Genomic DNA, 26,307 nt, shown 5'->3' on the forward strand with positions numbered 1-26,307 from the left:
TCACTCATTTAGTGAGCCCATTACCGAAAAACCTAATTTCCTCAATATCTAGCAAACTATGCACGATAATATCACGAATAAGATGTCATACCTATGTTTTCATGGTCAATCATTACCCTGATGCTATGCATATTGCTAGAAAATGTATAGTTTACCACGTAAATGCATGGTTCATCCACAAAATTAGTGATGCCATTACTGAAACCTCACTATCTGAAAAACTGTGTGTGATATCACAAATAAGGTGTCTATACCAATATTTTTATGGTCGATCATTACCCTGACACCTGTTATTACTGGGAAATGTGTAGTTTACCATGTAAATGTGTAGCCCACCTGCTCATTAAGCGACGCCTTTACCAAACAACAATATATAGAAAACTTGCAAATGTGCAGTTCACATAATTAACTTTATGTCCTCTTGGCATTACAAGTCTTCTCTATCACTTTCATCACTCTCATCACTGTCACCACTCCAAGCATTATCTGACTTCCTCATCTACCGAATTATCTTCCACACCATCCCCATCATCCTCATGTGGGCCTGTGAGGGACTCTGGAACTGAACTTCCTGGAAACCAGTCTGGTTCAAAGCACTTTTGAGACGACTTCCATCCATAGTCTGTCAGACTCGCCCCACCAGTTGGATCTGTCTGATCAGTTCTCTTCCAGATTCTTGCCACATAGTGCGCCATTTTCGTATGATTACCAAGTGTCTTGGCACACGGGGGAAGAGAGGCACAGTTTATCTTCTTTATTCTGGCAAGGGGCTCCTTTTCCTCACCACCACCCATTTGCATGAACACCTTGTATCTGGCTTCATTAATGTCAGAGGTTTTGAAGCCATACAGCATGCAGACAAAGGATGTAACAGCTTGGACGTCTACCTCCTCAGCTGTTAGAGATCGCAATGCCATCACATGAGCTGCATCTGACTCCATCAGCTGGAAGGACTTCACTTTGCCCTTTCTGTAGAAACACGATGTGAAATCACAACCAGTCAAGGCAGGAAGGCCGATTAGTGCTTTAGTGATACCAGTCTGTTTCTTCTCAAGAATGTCAGCTAGTTTAGTGACATCAATGTACCTTCGGTGGTTGCCAGATCCATAGTCCATGATGACGTTGATCCCTTCCGACCTTCCAGAAAGCCCAAGCAGAATGATGAAGACGTCCGTATCAGTGGACCTTACTAGAACGTTACCAGTGGAAATGTTGTTTGCGTGAAAGGCAATGAGTGTGTCAGCTTCTTCATGTCGACATTGGAGGTGATTCGGTTCCTCTATTTGCAGCACATCATCCTCGTTGTTCTTCATCTCCATACACACATCACCATGTGAAAGTGTTTTTCTTCCAAGAATTGAACCATATTGGAGCTTCTTCCATTCCTCCATTACAAACCGGGCAAACTCTTCCTTGAATGATCCACTTTTGAGTAACTCTGTGCTACTCTGTTGCTGAGCCTGGTCAGGTCCAGTAATTATGAATGATTGAGTAGTTGAACGACGCAGGTTTCGCTCGGTATCTTTGATTGATGGTGACTGGTACTTGTCGAGCACTAAATGGATTTGCTCCCCACGATACAAACATACTTTTGTCAAAAGATCCTTTGCCAGGGTTGCATATGTGGACTTGCTGTCCTGCAGCATGGTTTCATGGAGGATAATACCGCCATCAATCACTGCGGCTGTTATTGGCGGAAGACTGTTGTCATTGAGAAAGACTTCCTGTCTGCTTTCAACTTTGTTTGTGAGAGATGCCTTGTCAGTCTTCATGACATGTTTCTTTTCTCCTCTTTCTTTGCAAATTATACAAACGGGGGTGTCATTTGCCATGATCTGTAAATAACAAAAAGGGACAGAGACCAATGCATTATTTGCTACAATGCAACAAAAGACAGAGATGGTACGACTCCAGTTGGCAACTTTCAGGGTGAACTCAACATTTTCAAGCACTAGAGTTGGCATTGTAATATTGCACAATAAAAACATGGGTATAGACACCTTATTTTTTGTGATATTATCATGCAGTGTTTTTCAGATATTAATGAAAATGGGTTTTTCCACAATGGTGTTGCTAACTGAGTGGGGAGAACAACATTTACACAGTAAACTATGCATTTTCTAGCAATAATGTGAGTGTCAGTGTAATGATTGACCATGAAAACATAGGTGGAGACACCTTATTCGTTATATCATGCATATTTTTCCAGATATTGAGCAAAATAGGTTTATCGGTAATGGTGTCACTAATTGAGTGAATTCGGGGGGGAAGCCACAGGTCAGACCCGGCAGCATTGCATTTTTGTGATGTCAGTGGATGACCCCATCAGCCCATGAGGTCAAACGTTCCGGCACTTTTCACGTGAATAAACCTTCTGGGCTCCTGCACTATCATGAGGAGTACTTGCTATGTTTCAATTTTTTCTTTGGTGCGGTTTCAGAGATAGAGGTCCAACGTTTTTCCGTTTTTCCAACATGGCTGCCACACCACGTGACCTATGACATCATAATTATGATTAAAACATCGACATGAGTAGTTGCACCAATGGTGAAAATTTAGTCTCAATCCGGCAATAGCTTGTGGAGAAAAACATGAAAGTTCTGTGCAAACAAACAAAAATAGACAAATAAACAAATAGACCCAAATGCAATACTCTTTCCTTCGGCGAGGGTAATAAATGTTTTACAACTCATTTGTTTTACAACAACTTTTGCAACTTTCCCTTGCACACGTCACACCTGACTGTGTATGTTTACTGACACCTGCTGGAGGGGGTGGTTAGAATTGTTAATTCCGCCAGTCTCTTTTCAGAGAATGTTACCATTTTTAACCTTCCCCGGGGATTTACCGATAAAGCTGTGCCAAAATGGTTTCTCACGTGCTAAACCTGCAATGGCCGGTCACCACACCAATTGTGTTCATACAGAATAAGTTTATCATGGAGTACGGCAGTACTCCATATAGAGGGATGATACAGGAAAAAAAAAATTGCCGCACATTCAAATGTGTAAACAATGAATTATAAACTATTATCTATTATCGAGATAATAAATGGTAACTATTATCTATTATCGAGATAACTAAATGGTAACCTCATAAACTATTATCGAGTGCAATCATAAGCATTTAAAAGCCATTCCTTTTATTCTCAAGCATTTTCTGAACTACCAAGACTTAAAAAGATGCTAGAATACATCGCTAAAGTACCACAACGAGAGATCGCCAAAACGCCAATTTGTACTTCTTCGTTGATAAAAACAATGTAAAACTTTAGCCCGACACACCTCAATAACTGCTGAAGCTATGATGGCGATTCCAAGGTGAGGAAGTTACTTTGTCTCTGGGCGAGTGCACGCAACCCAAAATTAAAAAATTAAAATGTTTAAAAGACATTAATCATTTTCTTAGGAAAATAAATCAAACGTAAATGTGGACTCAACCAAACCAGGCCAGGATCGTGTGGAAAAGGGCAAAATGGCCAGTGGGCAGAACCATCCCAAAAGTGATAAATAGCCAACCTATCTTCCAAATAAACTGAAACAAGTATTAAAGCAATTTATTAACATAGATGGATTTAATCCATACCAAAATAACCAAATATATTAAACATTAAGCATTTTTTGATTTAAAAACATTTCACATGAAAAATAATATTAAAAATATATAAAACACTAGAAACAAAGGCTGTCCCCATCTGCTTCAAGGATATGCATAAAATTTAGCGGTGTGAGGAGTGAAGAGGGGGAGATTGTTCATGTGATATTCATCACAACTATTTTCGATGCTGAATACTGAATATTATACAACACACTAAGAGGAAGATCAAAATAGAAATGCAAAATACAAAGCCTGTTCGCATTCAAAATGTATTGCCTTTTGTATTCAGACGTCGTCGTCTTTTTATTGACGGGCGCAGGCAGGTACGCATGCCAACACCGAGCTGGAGCTCCTTTTATATATAGTATAAGCATTTTATGAAAACAAATCGAACGTACAAATCCCCCTCCCCCCTCCAATGTAATCCGGTTTTTATAAGTTTCTTGTCTGCTGTGTTTCATGCCACGCAGATTGCATAACAAGCCAAGATATAGATGCATTTAGAGTGGTAATGAAGCAGCAAACATACTGTGTTTCCTTGACTTTATATCCCATGTACAAGACACAAATGTTGATCTGAATTGCAGTACCATGGAATACGGTCATAATCACAAAGTACGGCAGTATCATGGAAGACTGTAGTATCGCGTAGTACAGAAGTATCATGGATTATTAACATGCTCAATATTATCCATAAGAAAGCATATTAAACATTAAGCATTTTATTACTTATAAAAAAATTGCAGAAACAACAAAAAATAACATTTAAAAAAAAGTAAAACCAGAGGGATGAAATCTCAAAAAAACCCCAAATAAGGTAGGAATGACATCACAATACAATACGACACAACAATCCTCTTATGAATTTCCATCATGACGTCTTTTCATATTTTACTTTTGTTCCTGGATTGTGATTGATGAAGAAGAATAATGAAGAATGACCACATTACTACACCACAATCTTCTTATGGTTTAGCATGATATCTTTTGACATTTTACTTTTGTTGTGTGATTGTGATGGAACAATGTCAAAAGAGGTTGTGATGGTAATCCCCAAGAGGATTGTGGTGAAAGCCTGGTGTTGGCCTAGTGGTTAGGGTGGCTGGCTTGGGATCCTAGAGTCCTGAGTTTGAGCCCCGTTTGCTGCTGAATTAACACCAGGTGGAGTTGACTCAGCCTGTCATCCTTCCGAGGTCGGCAAAATGAACACCACTGCAGTGGTATAGGGGCACAGTATCAGCGCATAGTTGCGCCCCAACAAAATGATAGCGACCCGGCAGTCAAGCTGTCATACGCAAAAAGAAGAAGATTGTAATGTGGTGTCATTCCTACCTTGTTTGGTTGTTTTTTTTGTGATTTTATCCCTCTATATTTTTGCTTTTTTTTTTTTTCCTTGTTAGAAGAAGGCACAGGACGACGAAAACTGAGAATCCCGGGACAAAAGATAGACAGACATGAAACTGGTAGAGAAATAAATAAATACACTCGCGAACTGATACAACAAATACCCACTTGATATAGAAATGTAATCTAATCAAAATCGCCACGAGTGCATAACACAGGCAAGGTATTTTGGGCAAACATTATGGCGTTAAGAATCCAGTATCCATGGAAAACATAACGGGGTAGCTGGGTAGTGAATGCTCTGGGTTAGACTGGAGCGTGGGTGATTCTGGGAAACGCTTCCATGACATGACGTGTAACACCTTAAAATACTTGTTAGAAGTCCCGGAATGGTATGTGGTATTCATTATTCATCTATTTTATGATAACACAATGCTGTACTAAATGAAAATAATCTTCCCAGCAATGTTTTTATCCATTTATGATACAGCCTGTTGGCTGCTTGGCTGCATCATTTTCTGGGGGTGTGGCTGTTGATGTGCTGTTGATGCTGGTACCCCCTGTTACCAGTAAGCTGGTACTCATTTTGCCAACCTCAGAGGGATGGCAGGCTGAGTCAACCCACCTGGTGTTATTTGAACAGCAGGACAGGGGCCTGAACTCAAGACCCAAAGATCTTCAATGAACCACCCTAACCGTTAAGCCAACACCCGGCTGGCTCCAGCAATGAATGTTCAGTTGAAATTTATAAAAATATTCCCCAAATATCACTTTTATTACCTTCGCATTCTGCGAAAGGTTATGTTTTGGTCGCTGTGTATTTATTTATTTGTGAATTGTGTGTTTGTTTGTTATTCGCATAACTCAGAAAGTATTAAACCGAATTGCATGAAAATTGGTGGGATGATTCGTGATTATCCAAGGACGATTTGATTAGATTTTGGGAGCGATCGGGTCAAAGGTCAAAAACAATCTTTTGAGCATAACTTCCTTCATAAGACAGCTATCGACATGCAACCAACGCCATATTGTTCCATGACGAAATACCTTTCGGGTACGTGGTGTCAGATTTGACGTGACATCATCAGAAGTGCGTCAAAATTATGTCACAAGATGACGTAAATTTTCAATTTTCGACCTCATCAGTTTTGATCATACCGTTTTGTAGGACTTACCTTAAAGACGTCGCACACTAAATTTGACGTCGTTCGGACTGACCGTTATGACGTCATTGACGTTTGAACATAACGTTTTTCAAGTGTGGCTAAAATGTCCTGATATTTTATATTCAAATATCTATGTAATTTGTAAAGGAAATTGTCCCAAATCCAGGCATTATGATCAGTACCAAAATATCTGCTTATTTATGAACAGGTTTTGCAAATTAACTCTATGGTCAAGGTCAAGGTCACACTCAAGGTCAAAATATACTTGTAGGCATAACTTCAGATCTAATAGAGCTATTGACATGAAACCAACGTTAAAATGTTCTGTGAAATAAGAGCTTTCAGGATGGTAGTCCGCGATTGGTAGTGACGTCATTGGAAGTGCGTCAAAATGACGTCACAAGATGACGTCATTTTTAAACTTTCGATTTTTTTCAGTGTTTATCATTCCATTTTGTTGGACTGCCCTCAATGACGTCTAACAACAAATTTGACGTCCATCGGACTGATGGTTGTGACGTCATGGACGTTTTTAAATGACGTTTTTCAAATGTGCCCGGAAAAAAGTAGCGGCGGCGAAGGTATGCGCTCTACCGAGTGCCCGTTCTAGTTTGCATAGTTTTTTATTTGTTACATTTTGGGCAGGATCTCCCCCAAAATGTATATTTTGACATCAGTTTTTCAAAAATTTCTGGAGGAGCATGCTGAGCCCCCCCCCCCCCCACTTCCCGAAGTAAAATCTCATTTTGCTTGGTACCTTCCTTTTTTCAAAAGTTCTGCAGTTTCATCCATGGATTCCTAAAAATCAGGGAACTTCAATAGCACCATAAATGCCTTTAATTGTATGAATTGTTTTTATTCCATGTTTTGGGTTTTGTATCTACACAGGAAAACCAAAGCCCATTCTATATTCAGGTGAAATTAAAATGATGGAATTAAGATAGCAGCAATGTGGATATTGACCTTTTGACTTGAAAAGAAAGGATGGAACATATTAATTAATTTAATATTTGATAAACATTTTATGAGCGTTTATTAGGGTTCTTGACAAAGTGTGTGGAGGGTCATACAATTGTGTATACTGAAGCAAAAGCAACTAGCTCATGATCTGGTCCGACCTTCCAAAGATGACCAGCTAAGAGGGGTGGTATTGGAAATTTTATGAGGTAGTATAAGTAGAGCTAATATTCCTTTCTGCCACCCACCCTGCTCTTGTATACTGTGTTAGGTGGGCCCGCCATGGATGGTTGTGCCACGGAGGTAAACCCTTGTTGGTTGATCCAGAGGATCCCTCGGTCCATCACGTCTTTTTTGATGATAACATTCGACTGGAGGATGAAGACTCGATTGTTCTCCCACTGGTTAGATGGCTATTCTTTTTTTATCAATTAAAATCTCTATGCGATTAAGTTGAAGCAGGAGTTTGTTGTTTCGTCACTGGACCAGCACACAAAGGCTAATCTTTTTTGAAAGGCATCGCCGCAACTTTGTCTGCTGCCAACAATTCCAAGATGATTGGAAACTTGTATTCAGGTCATTCCAAAGGACCGTGTAATTCATACAATGCTCTGCTCGTCAAACACCAGAATATTTAGTTCAGTTACAGCTTACAGGCTTTTAGAGTTCCGTTTCTAAATAAGGTTTTTATTTTGGTTTTGATTAATAGGACGGTCCTTTCTTCCATGACGTACATTTATTGAGATGATTGACAACTTTGAGATAATCAGATGATGTAACCCAACACGTCCTTTAAATCTCTGCTTTATTCTTGATTTACTTGGGTCATTATTCCATTGTTTGGATCTCTTTAAATCCAGATACATTACAAAGTTTGATTCCTCGTGATAGTTACTTGGAATAAGTGCTTTATTTATTCACAAATGGTAGCTTGTATTTTGGATTAACCCATCGTTTGAAATGAATGCTGAGTGAGCCATTCCATTTTAGACTGTGGGCCAAACCCACTAATTCTGCTTACTTTTTGAGTTCCACAGTCTACATCTGAGAAGTACCTGCGAATGTGCTAGATATGTTGAATAAGTGTATATGAACCATAAATGGCATGTTCCCACATTCAAAATTTGCACATTAATTAGCAACGGCCAAAAACAAAACTTAAACGCCGTTACTAAGGACTTCCTTTTCCTTTATAGCAATGGTGACATATATCTATCTATAATTCCAGCAGTGTGTGTGTGTGTGTGTGTGTGTGTGTGTGTGTGTGTGTGTGTGTGTGTGTGTGTGTGTGTGTGTGTGTGTGTGTGTGTGTGTGTGTGTGTGTGTGTGTGTGTGTGTGTGTGTGTGTGTGTGTGTGTGTGCGTGTGCGTGAGACCACCGTTTCTCGACAACCACTGGTCCGATCTAATTGAAACTTGCCAGGTATATTGCTGGGGACCTGAGTATGTGCCTTTTCATGGTTTGATATTAATCGGACAAGTGCTTCCCAAGTTATGGCCATTTATTTACCAACCAATGACAAGACACGTTGCTGCGGCCATTTATTTACCAAACCAATTACAAGACGCGTTGCTGCATAGGCCGGTGCACGGCCGGCCGATGATGACGTCACGGGCCGTGCCGGTTACGATGGGGATCGGTGCCTTAGTTACCATGGCGTAGGAGTGGCAATGGTCAATGGCAGCGAATGTCATGGCAAGCAAAGACAGGGAGGTAAACTTGATTTAAATTTGGATTTTAATTAACTGTGTGTGTGTAAGTATCATAGCAGTTGTTACTTCAATGCAAGCGATAATTCGTGGAATGCATGTGAACATTCTGTACGGGCACACACCACTTCCGGATAGTGACAATGTATTCCAAAAATTTCTCGATTTTTTTATGCTCATTTATAGATAAACACAATGCCCCAATCCAGTCGTCATTTACGAGAGCGAAGAGATGGCCTGTGTGGTTGTTTGAAAAAAAATTGGGGGGGGGGTCTCTTCTCTTCTCTGTGTTTTTCCTTGCGATGACATTGCAAAAAGGCAAAATACGTTGGCGCTAATTGAATAACTAGGCATTAAATCTAAATTACGAATAATCGTTACTGCAATATGCGAACCTCCAGGCCACGCACGTACGGCCACGCGAGAGTGAAAACGGCCTGTGCGGTTGTTGTTTCTGGCTCACGGTTTGAACGTTTTTTTTTTTGCACGTACTGGTACTTCTAAATGGAGATGTTGAGCAATAAATTCCCATCAATCATGCAAATTTATGATTTTGCAGATCATGTGATATTAGCAGATATAATTTTGTGAATTATTTCATATACAGAATACCTTTAAGTGTCCATTGCTATGGTAAAACTATCCCTTGCAACCAATATTTCACCAACTGCTTACATGCATCAATTGAATTCTTTAATAATAATCTTTCATTTTCAAATGGAAATGACCCCATACTAAAGAAAATGGCAAACCCTTTGTTGTTAAATGAAGACTAAAGAACAAAAAAAAACAAAAAAAAAAACAGGTTTTTGTTGATACAATAACGTAATGCATTCCTGTCAAATCCATTTGTGCATTCAGTCGCAAAGCATGAAAATAAATTGATAAATCATTAAAAATCTTAAGTACAAAAAATCCCCGAAGTATAAGGAAGCAATTAAGCATCTTCATCTGATTCCAGAGAATGTCAATTTCTTCTTCAACCTGGGTTGTCAGGAACAAATGCCAGATTTGCAGTCTTTACATGAACACAAATCAGTACAGTGTATGGAAGCTTGTTGAACAAACAAGAGCACCACCCTTGAGTACATAATGATTAATGTCTTCTTGCAAGAGCAATGGGCAAGTTCCATTACACTTGATGGTGCTGGACAAAGACCCATTCAGTCTCTTTTCAGCAATTCATTCAGCAAGCCATCTTCAATTCCCGAACCATTGTTCTTTGGCGATGGTATTTCTGATTGGCTGATAAGACATCTTATAAATGGCAGCTTGCTCGCAATATGTGCTCGTGCAGAGCATCTCTGTTTGGAGGCGAGTGTTTCTCTCCACATCTTCCAGTCTTCAGCATTCTACATCTTGTTTCGCTTGCATCTCGACAGCCCTTCTGCCCATAGAGGTCACAGGTGTATGTTTCGATGTCTTCATACAAGGGTGGCAGTACTGTAAACATCATGCCAAGCTTTTCAAATATGGAGCAGAGGTCTTTACTGAATGTCATGATCTTTGTAGATTTTACTTTACAATTACCATACAAAGCACTCACTCTGTCGCATCCAGTAAAAAAAATGAAATCCAATCAACACAGAACACACTTCTTTCCCAAAATGGTGAAATATGTGATGGTCAGCACTTGTGCATGTATTACTTCCTCTGCCTGTGTGGAAGTAGATCTTTGCATCTATGTCCTTGCAAAATGCCACACGTAGTACCAAGACAGTGTCTGGACTGATGATGACTATGATGTGATCACTGTTACTTGCAGCATACGAACAGTGAAGTAGAAGTCTCGTAATCGGCTTCTTCTTGCGTTGAGAACAGAGTTGGGATTGGTAGAACTTCCACATCATTGTCATTCATTCGAACAGCATGACACGCGATGCCATGTCCATTGTCCAACAATCATTGTGATGTCATCAATCAGCTAATATAACCAGTCTTGCACCAAACGGAAACTGGGGCAGATTTTCCTTGTTGTCACCACAAGATGGAAACTTAGACCATTGTTTTGGAGTCTTCTGATCAGGAGAAAATATTTTGGTGATCTACGTCCCTCCCTCTGCTCATCTTGCTCTTTCAGTATTATTTATGTTGCCAGGCATATATCTGTTGATAACAAAGTGCACAACTCTAGACTTCTTTATCTTTGCCTGATTCGAAAGGACTTTCAACACTTCATCAGCAAACTGTCCAAATGTTGGCTGTGGTTTGACGACACTGCTGAGTGCCATCAAATCCCATACCCAGTTGTGCCAAATGGGATCTCTTCAACTGTGGGTGATGGATCAACTGATCCCTCCAGGAAGAGCACGAGTTTGGCTTTGTTGGTTTTGACAAGACAGTCGTCATCATTTGCCAGTGGTGCAGGCAATGAACCAACATCTCTTTGATGTCAACCTTTCTCACTGAACCAACAACAATCAGTCTTATGAACAAATTCCAGTCAACTATCAAGGTGATTTCCTTACCCTTCACTTTTGTTATGGTGGACTTCGCCATATCCTTGAAAGACTTCAGCTTCATCTTCTTCATGATTTTGTGAAAACTGATGTCATTTAATTGAAGTCTCTTCTGGCAAAATGTTGTGAAGGAAACTTCACATTTTTCCTAAGCCTCACAAAGGTCTGCAGCAACAGGTGCTGATGCAAGTTGACCTGATGTTATGTGATATAGCTTGTCTCATAACATCTGACATTGGCTTAGCACTTAGGGTGGTGGCCTGGGATCCTATGGTCCTGAGTTTGATCCCTGTTGACATTGAATTTACACCAGGGGGGTTGACTCAGCCTGTTATCCTTCTGAGGTCGGCGAAATGAGTACCAGTGTGGTAATAGGGGCATCGGTGTACATCAGCGGCATAGCCGCACCCCGAACCGATGATGCAACCAGCAGCCAAAAAAGCTGTCTCGTTATAGTGAATGATCAAATGGTTGACCATGTTGTTCTGAATGTCCTCATCATGCTCTATTCATGTTCTGTCTAAATCAACACGGGCCCCAGATAATGTGCCATGACAAGCCATCTCCAGACACTCTCGTAATGGCAGCTCTTTCGTATTTTGATAATGTCCATCTGTGCACTGCACCCTTCTTGTGTGTGAATCCTGTCAGTCCTCCTTTTGTTGGATACCTCACATAATTGATTCTGTCATATGACAAGAGCCAAGGTAGAATGGAACGGATGCTCGACAGGTGAAGGTTCCAGCTGGCTCGCCTTGTAGCCCTGACAAATAGAAGCAAGTCTTCAACCATCTGAATGTATTTGCTCCAGAAGTGGAACGTCTCATTATTCAGGTAGTCCATTGTGAAGTTCTGAGAAACCTTTACAAGAAGATGACCCGAGAACCTACACAAAGAGCTATCACTTACACTCCTAAGTTAAATTTTCCCATTCTTGCCTCTTCCTGGCTCTCTCAATCTTGATTTTTTTTATTAAATACATATACAACATGCAAAGTGATATCCAACTGAGTTAGGAACAATATCGAGAAGATCTGGTGCCAAAAAAGCTCGAAATTTAATCGTTCGATAACTTTGGTGGCAATTGTACATTAATGTTCTTAGACATCTTCCATCTGATCAAAAACGTGAAAATAAAGTCCAGTACTTCTCTGATGCAGACAGCATAAAGCATGAATTTGAGGGCTCGGTCCATAGTCTATTTGCTTTCTTGGAGTAAAAGATCAAAGTGAAACGGTTTTTTTTTCTTCCATCGTATTTATTTATTTTCACACTTTTAAACCGCTCAAAGTGAAACGGTTTATTTATTTTTCTTTCATCACGTTTATTAGGGGACTAAGTACACAAATGCTTGGTCTCCTATTGCCATCGGTATTCTCATTATTATTTCTAGTACGCGCCCGTACGTGCGTGGCCGCAAGTGCAAAAAAAAAAAAAAAAAAAAAAACAACAAAAAAAAAACTTTAAAACCGCTTGCCAACAACAACTACACAGGCTGTTCCTTCGCTCTCACGTGCCCGTACGTGTGTGACCGTACGTGCAAACCAAAAAAAACAACTTTCAAACAACCACACAGGCCGTTCCTCCGCTGTCGTAAATGACGACTGGATTGGGGCATTGTGTTTAAGAAAATCGAGAAAGTACAAAAATCGTGCGAGAGAGAATACAGTAAGTCGTCACTATCCGGAAGTCTGGAAGTTAAGTCCTCACTGTCCGGAAGTTCGCATATCGCAGTTACGATTATTCGCAATTTAGTTTTAATGGCCAATTATTCAATTAGCGCCAACGTATTTTGCCTCTTCGCAATGTCATCGCAAGGAAAAACACAAAGAGAAAAGAAGAGAAGAAAAAAAAACGTACGTGCAAAAAAAGAAATTTTAAAAATAACTTTCAAACAACTACACAGGCCGTTCCTTTGCTCTCATAAACGACGACTGTATTGGGGCATTGTGTTTATCTATAAATGCACATAAGAAATCGAGAAATTATTGGAATACACGAAGTCATCATTATCCGGAAGTCCATACGTTGTAACCCGTAATGGGGAATGCGGCTGAGGTTCTCTTCCCCATCGGCCACGCCTACGCAGCAACGTGTCCTGTCATTGTTGGTAAATAAATGGCCATAACTTGGGAAGCACTTGGCTGATTAATATCAAACCTTGAAAAGGCACATACTTAGGTCCCCAACAATATACCTGGCAAGTTTCATTTAGATCGGACCAGTGGTTGTCGAGAAACAGCGGTCACACACACACACACACACACACACACACACACACACACACACACACACACACACACACACACACACACACACACACAGCTGGAATTATAGATAGATTATTATTCTTCAGAGCAACTTCAACACCACTGCTCCGATCAAGTTGGAACATCACAGGAATGTCAGGGTGAATGGGAACTAATGCATATTGTTTCCGAGTTTTGTTTTTGCAATCAATATGGCAACCAGCTTGGATTTAACCGAAAACTTCAAAAATGTTCTTCTCCGAAACCGCAAATGCTATCGATTCGATTCTCATCAGGTTATGATCAACTAACTATGGTGCAAAAAAAATGTAAAAGATGACATCATCGTTAAAGCAGTTTGCCAGCCAAGTTGAGCGAAGAAAACAAATTTTTCCTATTTACACGAAACTTTTTTTTTAATGGCATCTTCACCATCTACAGTCTACACCACCTATAGAAACATGAATATGAAATTTCATTTTGATTGATCACATGGTCTGGCGATGACATATAAAACACGAGTTTGCAATCACCATAGTATCCAGCTTGGAGTCAAACAAAAACTTAAAAACTATTTTTCTCTGAGACGGCAAATGCTATTGATTTGATACTTGGCAGGTTGATCAATTGAGTACCCATGGGGAATATATATATATATATATATATATATATATATATATATATATATATATATATATATATATATATATATATATATATATATATATGCGTTAACAATGACGTCATAAGTCACGTGGTTTGAAATTGCCTCATATTCAACAAGGGATGCTTGGGCCCCTGCATCACTGCTCGCAGTTTTAATTTATTTTTATTTTCACAGTTTTAAACCGCTCAAATTGAAATGGTTTATTAGGTTTTTCTTTTTCATCGTGCTTATTAGTCCCATACCAGTTTCACTGGAGGGGACTATAGGTTTGCTCTCCGTCCATCCGTTTGTCCATCCCACCTGTGATTTGTCAGACTCCCCCCCCCCAATACCCTTTAACATATTCAACTGAAACTTGGTACATGGCTTTTTTATGACAAATTACAAAATAAGTTTGAGTTTCAGGGCGTTTCATCAGTTTCAGTTATGCCCTTTTTAAACTTGGAAAATATCACGTTTTACATGGGTCAGTGTTCAGCTGCCCTGACTTCACCCCACTGCTTTACACCCATTGGCTGGGCAGTTGCCCTGACTTATGTGGAAGCAGGTTTTTTCCAGCTACCTCAAAACAGTACAAAAGAGTAAGTTTACATGCAAGCCGTTTATTCGAGACAACAAAAGAACTCTCCTTGGTGCACCAGGAGGAAGACCTCAACTCTTAAGGGTATAGCGAGTTGAAAACTTAACATTTCATACAGAATCACAAGTATATATACAGGTTTTTTTAATGACTTCAGATGGACTTTGCGGGCTCTAAATTTGCAACATGTAGAGATTTTTGCTTATTCTAAAGAGTTGTTTTTCAGCCTTGGGGAGGGGGAGAGATTATGACTAAATGGTTATAAAACAGATATGGTCTTTCACGAGACATTTCATTTCTCCGTTTCGGCTAAAAACAGAGAAATGCATAGTCTGCTTTTAACTGACCTCCTCAGCACATTAAATTCTTTTTCAAAGCACTTGGTAAGATTTTTATTTTACGCGACTACAAATTCAATAAATAATCCAGTTTTCTACATGTCTATAAATTCATTTTAATAATTCAACTTCCACACTTCACCCCACTGCTTTACACCCATTGGCTGGACAGCTACCCTGACTTCACCCCAATAAAATTATGTGCCACCATTGCATGAAGCAGCACAGATCGGCAGGCCTTTGGCCTGGGTGTTTGTCCATGGCCCAGTGCAATTGGAATGATCCCAGGTATATAACAACGATGTATTATATCTGCACATAAGCCATACACGTTTTTGCTTCACGTATGCACAGAGTCAATTTTTTATGAAATCGGCAAAGCTGAGAAACAAACAAAACATGGTGGGTTAGAAAGGTTCTTCTTCTTCATTTTGGTTCCAGTATCGGCTCGAGTGTGTGTTAAAGCAAACTAATTTTTTATCGAAGTTGGCTTTATTGGTTTCTAGTTTACAAAAGATATCGGTCAATGAAAATTGCTTTTCCTTCTATTTTTCCAAATAGACCCAAACACAATGGGTTATAGAGATTTTTCTTCTTCATTAGGACAAGAAGGGGGCATGCACTGCAAAGCAATTCTCCCTCTTGTTTCGTTTTATTTTCACACTTTCAAACCCCTCAAAGTGAAACGGTTCATTACCTGTGAAAATCAAACATGTTTCAAGTATATTGGTTGGTCTCGTGCATTATTTGTCTGTTTATCGCCTACAGGTTACAATTTAAAACGGATCTTCACGAAACTTCACCACATCGTAGAGTTCATAATAAGCAAGAAGCCTATTGTTTTTGTAGGTCAAAGGGTCAACAACTAAGTTGGTGATTTCTAAAATCCTCAATTTTCATCCGATTGACTTGAAATTTAAAGAGGATTTATATTTCATGTCACTGAATTCAACCACCAATTATTATTGAGGTCAACATAGACCAAAAGGTCAACAACTTAGGTGGAGTTTCTAAAATCCTCAGTTTTCATCCCATTGACTTGAAATTTGAAGAGGATTTGCGTATCAGATTACTGAATTCAACGACCAAGTATTTTTGAGGTCAACTTAGGCCAAAAAGTTGACAGGCCAGATTTCTAAAATCGTCAATTTTCATCCGATAGAGTTGAAATTTAAAGAGGATTTGCGTATTTGGTTATTGAATTCAACCACCAATTATTTTTATGGTAAAATTTGTTGGATTTCACAAGTATCGTGCTATGTATGACATCTTTCTTGTTTGTTTCTCTTTCATAGTGTTTATTTATTTTTATTTTCACACTGCTCTATTTATCTTATGTGCGTAAATGTGGTGGCATTTTCATCATCCCTATCTCCTGGTATGAAATACATTTTACTTTCTTTCCTTTCTGCTGTTCGTATTCTTTCCCTTTTCTTCTTGCTCCTCTCCCAATCTTTGATCAGCACTCTTCTCTTTCATCAAACCCCATTTTATTCAAAGATTTGTTCTTCTGCATAAAATACCATGTCGACACCCCTTTACATGGAATACTTTTTACCATCTTATCTCCTTAGAATTTCCCTCTAATAAAGCTTTTATACTCTGTGTTCTGTGTATAGTCATAAACTTTGGTAATTTCTTTTTGTCATCTATTTATCAGCATCTTTGCTTCATAAACATAGCTTTGTGCCTCTGATTACATTGTACGATGCCCGTACCGAAAGTCATGAGCACATTTATTGTACAGTAAAACAAAAGTACATGTAAGAAAACTGATGTTGTCAATAGTAACTGGACAAAACACCATTATGCTTCCACAAAATCTCCAGAACGATCCACATATTTTTGCCAATGCTGCACGAGCTTAAAATCCCCCCTGCAGTGGAATTATTTTCCAACACTTTGCAACCAGGTACGCATGACTATCTGGACTGCATCATCTTTTTCATAGTGCCAGGCTCGAATGTGATCTTTCAAAGGCCTGAACAGATGGTTGTCTGATGGGGTGCAAGTCCAGACTATACAAGTGGTGAGGGAGCACTTCCCAGCCATTCTTTGAGATTCAAAATGTTTGGAGAAATCAGAAGATTCAACTTATTAATGGTATTCATTAGTATACATTGCATCCCATCAAACCTACTGACCCTTTCACCATCCCAGAAGCATTAAACTGATACCATTATTACCTTAAGCATCCTTTAAAGTTTAAAAGATAATTTTGAGAAGAAAAAAAAAACAGTTAACTGTACTTTCGCGTCTGTGTTCAGAATTTAGGCATAACTGGACATCCCCAAAATACACTTTAATACAATGAAGGGAAAATAATCGACACGAAAACTATGTTTCAGAAAGTTCATACTTCACATTTTTTTTTACAATTGTATTCCATTTCAGATAAAAAGGATCATGATTTAATTGTACAAAGAAAAACCAGCAAGATAATCTGAGGATTATAAAATCAATTCAACTGCAATGTGGAAATGAAAGTTTACTCTGCTACCCTTTCTCCCCCAGGTGTTTAAAGGCCCTGGACCTCCTCAGCAGGTTCCAACTGCGGATTTGCTTGGCTCGTGCCTAATACGAACTGATCTTCTGGCCGCGATTCACAACGTGCAATGGTTCTACGAACGTTTGTGCGAAGCTGAGGTTCAATACGAGTGTTATGTGCATTCTTTGATGCATCCCAGCACCAACACATGATTGCTGCATAGCGGTTTACTATAACTACTTCTACTACTCCTACGACAGCCGAAATTATTCCCACCATATGGTGTGAAGATTTCAGACCGTCTTCCATGAACTGGCATGCAAGGCCTGACATTCAACTGGAGTTTATTTATGCAGGAATTTGTAATTTGTTCAGGGTGCCTGAGATATCTTGCCTACTCTTTGTGAGATATCGTGGGAAAGTTTTTTTTATTTACATCCGCCAACTTACATGGAGATGACACCCGGCTTGCATCCATCCAAGGAAGCGCACACTTTGTGATGCAATGCCCTACATTATCACGCACAAACACTACAGTTTATAGTTGGACCGAGATAGATCAAAGATAATTGGGTTACATGGACAGCATCCTGTTAGACATTTGTTGCATCGGTGTTATACCTTCTCTGCTGCTGGTATTTCGCTTTTGCTGCCTCTCGTCATCTTACCTTTTGATTTACAAATTAATTTACTAACTCACTCACATTTATCTCAGGCTCATGGAAGAGTTTGTTCTTTTTTTTTTTTTTTACTACGAGGTGCAAAGCTAATGGAAGAGTAATTCCACACAAATTACACAGAGACAGGCATCAGATGTACAACACAAGACTTGACATTTAACATGAGAAAACACAGCTGTAGACTGAGGACAGTAACTACCTGGTGCACCTTGGGTGTTATATTTATTTATTGCCATATAGTCACATCTTCTGTGGAATGAGAGAATATCAATGAGTTTGGTGTTGTAATGAGAAAATGTAAATTAAAAGCGTGGTGCCTATCTGTTTCTGTCTTCTTTATGGTTTAACACTTATGGGGCCACGTCAGACCCCCGAAGGCTTCAAATAGCTCAATGTTGACGCACAAAGACCTGCACTATGTGGCCATTTTGAATTGATGAAAGGAGTTGCTGCACAGGAACTTGTGCAAGCAAGTGATCCAGTATTTCGGTAATCACATTTGTTTTGGGGGTCAAAGTTCCACATCTCGGTTGAATGAGTCCTGTCCTGCTGCCAGGTTTTTGCTCGTGTTAAACATTCTGAAAGGACATTGGAGGAAGCAACAAACTCGGTTTTGTGAATGTGCGATGTTCACGAATTGTTTTTTCTTAAAAACAAAATTCGTGCAGTTCGAACATGCATGTTATCTATCATCTTTTGACGATTGCAGCTGTGTGTGTATTTTATCGATGCAATTGTTTGTTATTTTGTGAATGCACATTGGACCATGATCCTTAATTTTGTGTGCTTGCTTGTCAGGCTCAGACGTGCTGCCAATGCAGTGTCCATGTACGTTTGCGGAGGAATTTTTAATTTGGTTAGGCTGCAGTCCAGGGTCTTGCTCTCCATGAGATTGGAAGTTTCACGCCCATCAGCATCTATAAAATAAATAATGCATCGCCTCCAAGGTTGAGGGGTGAGAATGTAAATTATCTGGATCAAAAAAGACTGGATCTGAATCTCCAACATCTAATTGGCTTGTTCTCGTCTACTCCCAACACATCCACTTTTTTGTCAACAATGAACAATCAATGTGAATGAACCAAACTGAGTCCATCACCTTTTGTTAACACAGGCGGGACACATCTCTCATCACACGAGGGAGTTATTCTTTTCCACTCCTTACAATCCATCACCAAACACAAATTGAATGTTCTTGTTGTGCTTTGTTTCTGCAGCTCGACACCTCTTCGTATTCCCATTCAACTCTTCAATTATTAGGGTAACATTCGCCTTTCAAGCTGTGTGTAATACCCTATTGTTTCTGTTCAGATTTTTTTTTGTGGGGGTTTTTTTGCTCAATGATTTCCTTAAACATGTGTTTTCTCAGTTGCGACTTGTCCGATTGACACAATATTTTAACCATCAGTGCGACTGACTACTCATGCAGAATTTTTTAATGATAATTATGATGTCACAGGTCAGGTGGGGTGGCAGCCATGTTGGAAAAACTTTGGACGTCTTCTTCTCTGGAACCGCTTGATGGGAAAAAATTTCAAACATGGCTCATTGTGAAGACCTCCATAAGGGGTATAAGTGGTGTTGACCGTGACATCATCGGTGAAGTGGTATCCCAGTGAAAATTCAACATGCAGAGTGCTGCATCCCATCAGTATGAAAATTTCTGAGGTTCATCTTGGGTAGGATGTGAACAAAAAAAAAAAACGTCATCCGTCACATGGTTTGGCAGCCATATTGGTTTAAAAAAAAAAAAAGTAAAAATTCTCCTCTCCAGAACTGCATTAGAGATCAAAATTGAACTACACACAAATGAGGGCTAAACATGCTGAATAAATTTTAATAACAATGATGTCATAGGTCACATGGTCTGACAGTCATCTTGGATTTATACTAAAACCCTCAAAAATGTTCTCCAGATTTAGGGGAAACTTCAGACATGTTCCGTGTGAGTTGGGGCTACTAACGTGATCAAGAACAATTGATAGGTCACGTGGTACGGTGGCCATATTGGATTGAAGAAAAATATTAAATAATGTTTTCCCTGGAACTGCTTATCCGATTGAAGCAAAATTTACCAAATATCATTCACCACTGCTACATACAATGTTAAAATGGTGACATCAGAGGTCACATGGTGTGGCAGCCATAGTGGATTGAAAAACTAACTTTATCCAATCAAAACGAAACTTCACACATGTGATCCTCTCCCCAATCATGGGCAGAGTACAAATATTCAATGCCATAGGTGACGTGATTTGGTAGCCATGTTAGTTTGAAAAACGACAATTTCAAACCCGTTTTTCTGCAACGGCTTAACGCATCGATATGAATCGTATTATATGGAGCAAGTGGAGTCGATCATAACTGCAAAGTTTCGAATCGATAGTTATAGCGGTTTCCAAAATATAATTTTTTTATTTATTTTCGTGAAACCAATGTAGCTGCCAAACCACGTGACTGATGACATTGTTAAATCAAATATATGCAGCACGGTCCCGGATCATACCTGCAAAATCCAATATTGATTGCTTATTTGGTTTCAGAGGAATAATTATTTTATCATACCCAAGAAATCATATCTTATTTTGTGCATAGTTCATGCCTGTGTGTGTGGGTCATAAGCCCCAACCATTCTACAGGCCACGCTTTCCCTCGTCTCAGCAAACGTCACAAACACCACCTTTTAGCAAGGCCACATCTTTCCCTCCAGCCGCCCAGAAATAGAGGCCATATTTTTCACCTCACATCGCTCAATACTGTTGCGGGCCGGAGGTCCGGTGGCGAGAACGACCGCTAGGTGGGGAAAGTTACGTCGATTCCCACCGGACTCGCCGGCATTGTAGGCTGTCGCTCACGGATAATTGCGACGCGGCGGGTCGCTTAACCGACCGTGGACGTCAATACCTCCACCGCATAGCGTAGAGTCTTTTTGTCGAGAATCAATTTACCTAATTAACCACGCGGCGTCGTCTACCGGGGAACCACACCCTCAGTACGTCTTGCTCGAACCGGATCACTCTACCAACTACCTTTCCGGTTAGGATGCAGCCGAATGGACCCGCCAAGAACGTACCGGCGAGGATGAACAGATTATTGGAGATATAGATCCAGCTTACTCCCAAGACGACTCACTTTCCAGCTCACTCGCTCTCCCTCTCAGCACACCAGACTACGAACCCTCTGACCCTCTCAGCCTCTACCCTGAGGATGGTGTCGTGATTTATAGATCGCCCTCAGCGGGGAGGGGCTTTGGTGAAGCCAACGTCACTGTTCGCCCTGATTGGACGTGGCTTCCATGGGGCCTCCCTTTCTGGGCGGGGTTTCGGCCATACCGGGAAGCCCGCCCACTCCACACGTGCGGACTCGCCAAAAAAAAAAAAGGTACTACTGCAAGAGGATTTTGCCTTGGACAGCGAGTAGGCGAACAAGCGTTTGTTCAGCCCATGCGAGAGGAAGGTACTGTGGTTCATAATGAAGGGGATATAAAGATTTATTAATCTAACTAAAAAACATTGCAACGCACCACTTTGATTTCCCACTAAACACGAGGAGGGAATCTGTCAACACATATACTTAACGGCATAACTAACTTTGAGTCAGCTGTATGTTTGAATGCATAGAGTTCCTAGATCCGTAACTATATGTTTAGACAGGCCTCATGTACCATACATTTGAAGGCTCAACAACAGTCTTCTATTATATAAAATAAAGCAACCGTTTTGAAGAAAGAACGGTACAATTCGATTATGTTGTGTCCTGTTCGTATAATTACGATGAAAATGCTAATTCCACTTTGGGCACATGAGGGTGTTTCACAATGATATGTGGAATTCGGTGAAGAAGAAGAGGAGAGAACTATGGTGGAGATGGAATAAAGTGTGTTGTATTCCTGTGGTCCGAACCTGATGCTTCTCAAAACGCAACAGATTTCAACTCAAATGAGGTAATGCATGTTTTGTGTGCAACGATCGTGGCATCGGTCTAATTATACACCGCCTGTAACAGAATGTACAAAGTATTCCTTATGTGGGCCAATAAATGAAGCGTCACTTCCGCTCGAGTCAGAGACGTGTGCATGGTCGATGCTGTTACATGGCGTCAACAACAGATGAAATCCTAACTGTGCACATTTAATACACCCTAGGGAAGAATGACATTCTACCGCATGCCTTTTGCCGTACTGTCAGCGAGTGAAATCATGCACAAGAGAAACCAGGAGGCCTTCAACGGCATTCCGGGTGTGCAGGTTATCGCCGACGACATGATCATTGCCGCTGAAACCGTGAAAGAACATGACCAAATATTGCACAAGGTTATACAGAGAGCTCGCCAACAACAGGTGAAGGTGCAGTTCCGAGTGACCAAAGTGCTGTACTCAGGCAACATCACTCGAGAGGGACTGACCACACAAGTTCAAGGTCCGAGCAATGGCTGACATGCCTACACCAGAAGACAAACCAGCACTTCAGCGCCTTTGGGCATGGTCAAATACCTAGCTCAATATATATATACCGAACGAGTCGGAGACCACGGCACCGCGCCGTGCACTGCTCAAGAAAGACGCAGCCTGGAGCTGGGAAGCGGAACACACAAAGTCTCAACAAGGTAAAAGCGGCATTGGCAACAGAACCCGTTCTGAGGTATGATGACGTCTCCAAGCCGGTGACAATCCAAGCAGATGCTATCCAGAGTGGGCTTGGTTGTTGTCTGCTTCAGGAGGATCGGCCAGTTCACTACGCATCAAGGTCCATGACGGATACTGAAAAGAACTATGCACAGATCGAAAAAGAACCGTTTGGCAATCTGCTACGCATGCCACAAATTCCACCAGTATGTGTACGGGAATCCAGTGAATGTACAGACGGATCACCGCCCTCTTGAGGCAATTTCCAAGAAACCCCTGGGCAACGCGACTCGGCGACTGCAGAGAATGCTTTTGAGATGACAGTGCTATTAACTAGATGTGAGGTATGTCCCGGGTAAGTACATGTATGTAGCCGACACACTGAGTCGTGCATACTTACCTGGTGACCGATCAGACGACCAGATGGAGGATGACAGTAATGGTTCACTGCCTGGTGCATGACATTCCGGTGAGTGCCATGAGACGAGAGCAGATCCGAGCTGCAGCTGCTGAGGACCCTGACCTCCAGATGGTAAGGCCATGATGGGATGGCCAAAAAAGAAGCACAGTGCGCCGAGCGTCTTCCAAGACCACTGGCCGGTCAAAGATGAGGTACACATAACTGATGGACTGCTGTGTGTTGGTGACCGTATTGTGATCCTGAGCTCACTGAATGAGATGCTGGCTCTGCTACATGCGAGTCACATGGGAGCTGAGAAAACGAAAGCCAGGGCCGCTGGTGCTCTGTTTTGGCCCAACATCACTGCAGAAATTGAACAGACAGTGGTCAACTGTGCAGTTTGCCTCAACCATAGGAATGCACGGCCCAAGGAGCAGTTGAGACCACACGCCATACCTGAACTTGCATGCAGAAGGTGGGAGCCGATGGCCTCACATATCAAAGCAAAAACTCTCCTGGTGGTTGATTACTATAGCAAGTCTCTGGAGGTGGTGGAGATCGAGGAAAAGACTGCCACCACGATTGCCACTAAGATGAAGGAGGTCTTCACACATCATGGCATTCCAGAAAAGCTCATGAGTGACAATATGCCACTCATGACAGCCAAGCCAAGAGGTCAGGCGGTTCATGTGAAGGTGGGGAATCAGACAGTCGACATCCAGTTCTGGATTTGCCCAGTCCAATGGCCAAAGTGAATGTTTTATCCAAACCATCAAGAGGATGTTGAAGAAAGCTGACGACGACATTTACCTGGCACTTCTGGAGTACCGAAACACCAGTCACAGGGACATCATTCTCGCCGGCACAGATCTTAATGAGCAAGATTCTGAGATCCAAGATACCAGTCACCAAGCCGCAGCTCAAACCAGCAACAGTAAATCCCAGAGCACAGTTGATGTAACAGAATCTGAAACAGAGTCTATCATGGCAGATCAGTAAGATCGCTGGCTAACCTGCAGCCAGGTGACACTGTTCGCACCAGGAGGAAGAATACCTGGCAGCCAGGCATCGTTACCAAAGTGGATTCGCACCCCCAGATCATACCGGGTTGACAACGGCATCAGGAGTGGTTTACGCAGGAACAGAAATCTGTTGAGAACGAATGAGCCACCACCAGTTGTCATGACCCCTCATGAGCAAGTACCTGCTGCGACGAGCAATATCCCTCATGAAGATATGAACAGTGGAGCGCGTATGCCACAACCAGCTACACCTGTGGGAGAACATTACACACCCTCCTGCAACACATGTGCGTCCAACCGGGCAGCAAACTAGACGAGGACATGAGATTGTTAATCCTCAGAAGTATAAAGATTTTGTTTGTTAAATCCATAAACTTCTTGTAAACTGGTGTTGATGACCATTGCAGACTTGTACTCATATACCAGGCATACGAAGTTGGTTAAACTTTCACTCAAACTTGGTTTCTGGCGGTACTGCAAGCTGACAAGTCGTTTCACATGGTGCTAAAGCTTTGTGGACGCCGATTGTTCAGTTGACAATAATTTGAAAATTTATGACCTCACTCTTCATTAAGAAGGGAGGTGTAACACAATGTATATATTGTTCCTTATGTGGGCCAATAAATTAAACGTCACTTCCGCTTGAGGCAGACGTGTGCACGGTCGATGCGGTTACACCGCCTAATGAAGGTACATGCTTGCTTAAGTGCTTAAGCCACTTGGCGAGCTCTCTCCAAGAAACGTGAAACACAAGGTTGGTTACACTTGGTAACTAGCTAAGGAATCGGTGGGGGTGGTTGTCCAGAGGCTCGGGTGGGAGGAGGAAGAAGGGGTTGTGATGAGTTCACACAGACCCCATTGTACCACGTGACATCTTCATATACGCAGACAACTCGGAAAACAACAACAACAACAATGTATCTCAATGCATATATTACATCTCCTTTTGTTACATATGAACAAGCAAAGCAAAAATCTCCTTTTAGTTATAAACTGCTCATTCATGAACACACAACAATCAAACTCAGATGGAATGGATGAATTAATTTTAAATGATTGCTTTTTGTTTTAACATCCAGACGTCTGGGAGGGTTCTCGGCCCTGCCTCTCATGGTGGTGGACTTGGCGTTTCTGGGTGGTGCCGTGCCTCGAGGTGAAGACACTGTTGGGAAACTCCAGGATTCAGATGCTTGCATACTGGGACTTGGGGACTTGTAGCCATTCTCCACTGGGGTGTTCCATTGAGGAACAGGATCAGGGACATCATTCACACCTGGGGAAACATGGGAACAAGAGAGTGGCTGACTTTCCAAAGGGTCAACGTTGGCTGATGAGGGTACACTACGGAGATGGAGCCTGCTAGGCCGGTACATGTTGTTTGCGGTCCTCACCACATATGAACGGGGATTGCTGTGATGTTCCATAATCACACACCTGGGATCCGATACCTGGCATCTGGGTGTGGTGACATCCTAACACTGTCTCCTGGCTGAAGCGTTGGTGGACCTGACATTAATGGCTCGTCGTGATCGTGTTTTTGTTTCTCTTTCTATGCATCCAAGCGTGATTTTGCCATGTGATGGTAATACTGAGCAGCCTTGGGAAGGGCATGGTTACAAGGCAGTGTATTTCTGGGGCGTCTCCCCATGAGGAGCTGAGCTGGGAACAAGTTTATTCCTTCAAGTGAAGTGGTACGATAGTCTCGGAAGGGCAAAGGGTTGATTTCTTCCAGTTTTTGGAACTGTCTGGATTGCTCTTTCTTCCTCTCCATTGGCACTCTGGAATTTGGGGGATACAATCTTGTGTGTAATGCCATATACTTCGCAAAACTGAGAAAATTCCTCTGACATGTATTAACTTCCAGAATCACTTCGTAGCTTCTCTGGAATACCATGTCGCCAAAACTGCTGCTCGAGAGCTTTCATCACAGAGCGAGCCGTAATGTCCTTGAGGCAAATCTATCAGTTCCTATCAAAGGGTGTAATGTCCTATCAATCTGTTCACAGTCTACCTCCACAAACATGGAG

At 41.2% G+C, this 26,307-nt stretch overlaps 1 protein-coding gene and 1 long non-coding RNA gene across 15 annotated transcripts in view; one reads left to right on the forward strand and one right to left on the reverse strand.

Moving 5' to 3' along the window:
• Positions 1-18,554, forward strand: part of LOC147013654 (uncharacterized) — a 69,443-nt gene extending 50,889 nt beyond the window's left edge. For 13 of the 14 annotated variants that reach the window (XM_085850739.1, XM_085850735.1, XM_085850738.1 and 10 more), the window contains 2 exons: positions 7,336-7,468; positions 17,581-18,554. In XM_085850739.1, coding sequence (XP_085706865.1) covers positions 7,336-7,468; positions 17,581-17,644 — 197 coding nt within the window. In that variant the 3' untranslated portion in view covers positions 17,645-18,554. The remainder of the gene's footprint in view (positions 1-7,335; positions 7,469-17,580) is intronic. The other variant, XM_085850744.1, reaches the window with a different exon arrangement.
• Positions 18,283-21,441, reverse strand: LOC147013655 (uncharacterized). The gene is made up of 2 exons (XR_015050468.1): positions 21,308-21,441; positions 18,283-19,908 (listed from the first exon to the last, which is right to left on the reverse strand). It is a non-coding gene; the product is annotated as an uncharacterized LOC147013655 (long non-coding RNA).
• Positions 21,442-26,307: the final 4,866 nt, after the last annotated feature.

Source organism: Eptatretus burgeri, chromosome 13 (assembly GCF_056783735.1).
Source record: "Eptatretus burgeri isolate ZD-2024b chromosome 13, Ebu_testis_v1, whole genome shotgun sequence".
NCBI lineage: Eukaryota > Metazoa > Chordata > Myxini > Myxiniformes > Myxinidae > Eptatretus > Eptatretus burgeri.